Below are 2,941 nucleotides of genomic sequence, written 5' to 3'. Positions count from 1 at the left end.
GTATGTTTTTTTGAAAATTATATTGGCAATGGAAATAAATTGAACCAAAGTAGCTAGTGTTTGCTAATGGCAAACCACACATTAATGATTCTAATTCTCTATCTTCGACGCATTATTTTGTTCTCCAGCATCCATGAATTTACACCTAATATAATTATTTTCCATTCATGTTTTCTATGCATCTTTCTTTCTATTATTAACAGGTATTATTCTCCAAATTAATTAGCTTAAAATAACTTAGCCACCAACCCACTGTTCCATCCACTTGCCCCACCAAGCTCTCACCTCCCATCCCTTTAAATACTCGATCGATCTCCAGTTTCAATCACTCTCCCTCCACGAATTTCCAATTCATCGATCGAAGATATATATAAACTCGATCGATATATATTCTTCATGTAAGAAACCAATTCATGCTGTTCCATCTTACTTTCTCGATGCCCTCCGACGCTTTGTTTAAATTTGCATGCATGCAGAATCAAAATGAATGGGAAGAAAGGAAGCGACGACGTCCGGATCGACATTTGCTTGGCTGCACGAGCAGGAACTGCGAAGAAATTATCTACTGATGTCGATGACAAGGCGGTGGCCGTACCTATTCCGATGAGGAAGATGATGCTGGAAGTGTGGCAGTTTGCTAAAGAGGACAAGAATAGGGTGACATTTTCCCTCAAAGTGGGCTTGGCTTGCCTCCTCGTTTCCCTTCTCATCCTCATCCGTGCTCCTTATCAAGTCTTTGGCACCAACATCATCTGGTCTATCCTCACCGTCGCCATCATGTTCGAGTACACAGTCGGTAATTAATTAAACAAAGAGCATGTGTCTATAGATATATATATAGAGAGAGAGAGAAATTAAATTGAATACTTTTAATTAGGTGCAACTTTTAATCGAGGGTTCAACCGAGCGTTGGGGAGTTTGCTTGCAGGAATCTTTGCCATCGTGGTGATCCAAGTAGCCATGTCCAGTGGCCACATTGCCGAGCCTTATGTCATTGGCCTCAGCATCTTCCTCATCGGTACAAATTATTTAATTTAGCTAATTAAAGATTGAAGTGCATGCCGTACGTACGTTGATGCATGCATGCATGCATGAATTGGCCGTGTAGGGTCCATAGCGTCGTTCATGAAGTTGTGGCCGTCACTGACGCCGTACGAGTATGGCTTCAGGGTCATCCTCTTCACCTACTGCCTGATCATCGTCTCGGGTTATCGGATAGGAAACCCGATAAGGACGGCGATGGACCGGCTTTACTCCATCGCCATCGGCGCCATCGTCGCCGTCCTCGTCAACGTCCTCATCTTCCCCATTTGGGCCGGCGAGCAGCTCCACAAAGAGCTCGTCGACCATTTCGACTCCGTCGCCGACTCCCTCGAAGGTACGTAAAATATGACTATATATATATCTATAAACACCATGGCCAACATATACAAATTTATCTCGATCGCCAGAGTGTGTGAAGAAATACCTAAGCGATGATGGGACGAACCACCCGGAGTTCTCAAAGACAGTGATGGACGACTTCCAAGATGAACCAGCGTATCGCAAGTGTCGAGCCACATTAAACTCTTCTGCCAAGCTTGACTCATTGGTACGTATTCTATCGTCAAGATCGATCGTAATATCCTCATCTGTTGATCAGTATACGTATAATATCTAAGTATTATCTATTATGTGCAGGCGAATTCGGCAAAATGGGAGCCTCCGCATGGGAGGTTCATGCGGATGTTCTACCCGTGGGGAGAATACGTGAAGGTCGGAGCCGTGCTTCGCCACTGTGCTTACGACGTCATGGCACTGCATGGCTGCCTCCACTCCGAGATACAGGTGTATATATACGTATTAGATATATATAGTTATTTGGACGTATATTCTTTCTGGTAAAAAGAATTAAATCTGCGAAGAATATTGATGGTATCTAGCTAGCACAAATACTCTGCACTGCAAGGCTAAGAATAGCATCGTATGCTTAATTTGTACTCTCGAATGTAGCATCTGAATCCGATTCCATGAAACCTTAAATATGAGACTGTAAATTTACCAGACGTGCATGCATTCTCTTGGTTTCTCTTTCAGGCGCCGTTCAATCTGAGGAGCACATTCCGCGCAGAGATTCTCGATGCCGCCGAGCAGGCGGCGGAGCTGCTCCGCAGCTTGGCAGAGGGAATCGGCCACATGAGGCACGGCTTCCGGACGGGCCTGCTCAAGCGCGTCCACAGCTCGGCCGAACGCCTCCAGCGCTCCGTAGACATGCACTCCTACCTCTTCACCTTGTGCCGCCGTGAGGTCGCCGGTGCCTCCGCCAAGCGTCCCAGCACCGTCGACAATGGCGACGACGACAAGGGTGGCAAAAACAGCTTCCCGATGGCCGCCAAGCTGTCCGCTAACGTCTCCTTCGGCAGGAATAGCAGCAACCTTGTGCCGCCGGCGGTGCAAGGCGAGTCGTCGTACCATGAGATGATGAAGAGGCAGCAGCGGCGGCTCCACTCGTGGCCGTCGAGGGAGGTGGACGACGAATTGGAGAAGGACGTCGGCGAGGAGGCGATCCCGAGGATGCGCGCACAGGAGAGCACCGCCGCGCTGTCCTTGGCCACCTTCGCTTCCCTTCTCATCGAGTTCGTAGCTCGGCTCGATCACTTGGTGGAGGCCGTGGATGAGCTTGCTAAGCTGGCCAACTTCAGGCAAGAGATTGCGTGCTAATTCTAAATCTAAATCTGGAACGGGAATTAATTAATCTTAAAGATCTTTGAATACATGTAACACAATTAAGTAATTAATAAGAATAGATAAACAAAAAGACAAAGGAAAAAGCGATATTTAACTAATCCATTCTCCTCGTTGGGTCCACTGTACTAGTGGATGGGAAATAAATAAAGGTGTCTTTAATTGTCAATTTCTTAAAACAATATATTTTTTAAAAAATTAAAATAATTTTACTATA

At 46.1% G+C, this 2,941-nt stretch overlaps 1 protein-coding gene across 1 annotated transcript; it reads left to right on the top strand.

Annotated features, from left to right (window-relative positions):
- The first annotated feature begins 344 nt into the window (after nt 1-344).
- On the top strand, nt 345-2,741 carry LOC121978003 (aluminum-activated malate transporter 9-like). Its single transcript, XM_042530397.1, has 7 exons — nt 345-398; nt 477-796; nt 878-1,018; nt 1,109-1,378; nt 1,452-1,591; nt 1,681-1,827; nt 2,077-2,741. Exons 2-7 carry the CDS (start codon nt 484-486, stop codon nt 2,698-2,700), a joined length of 1,635 nt encoding a protein of 544 aa, XP_042386331.1. The 5' UTR covers nt 345-398; nt 477-483; the 3' UTR covers nt 2,701-2,741.
- Nucleotides 2,742-2,941: the final 200 nt, after the last annotated feature.

Source organism: Zingiber officinale, chromosome 4B (genome assembly GCF_018446385.1).
Source record: "Zingiber officinale cultivar Zhangliang chromosome 4B, Zo_v1.1, whole genome shotgun sequence".
Classification (NCBI taxonomy): Eukaryota; Viridiplantae; Streptophyta; class Magnoliopsida; order Zingiberales; family Zingiberaceae; genus Zingiber; species Zingiber officinale.
Note: the sequence above shows the minus strand (reverse complement) of the source record. Positions and strands in the feature narration are given on the sequence as shown.

What these genes read in the sequence shown, in the direction of transcription:
- LOC121978003 (XM_042530397.1), top strand. Translation starts at nt 484, where the DNA reads ATGAATGGGAAGAAAGGAAGCGACGACGTCCGGATCGACATTTGCTTG. An exon ending in CCTCAGCATCTTCCTCATCG is followed by an intron (nt 1,019 to 1,108) that starts GTACAAATTATT and finishes TTGGCCGTGTAG; the next exon opens with GGTCCATAGCGTCGTTCATG. An exon ending in CTGCCAAGCTTGACTCATTG is followed by an intron (nt 1,592 to 1,680) that starts GTACGTATTCTA and finishes TATTATGTGCAG; the next exon opens with GCGAATTCGGCAAAATGGGA.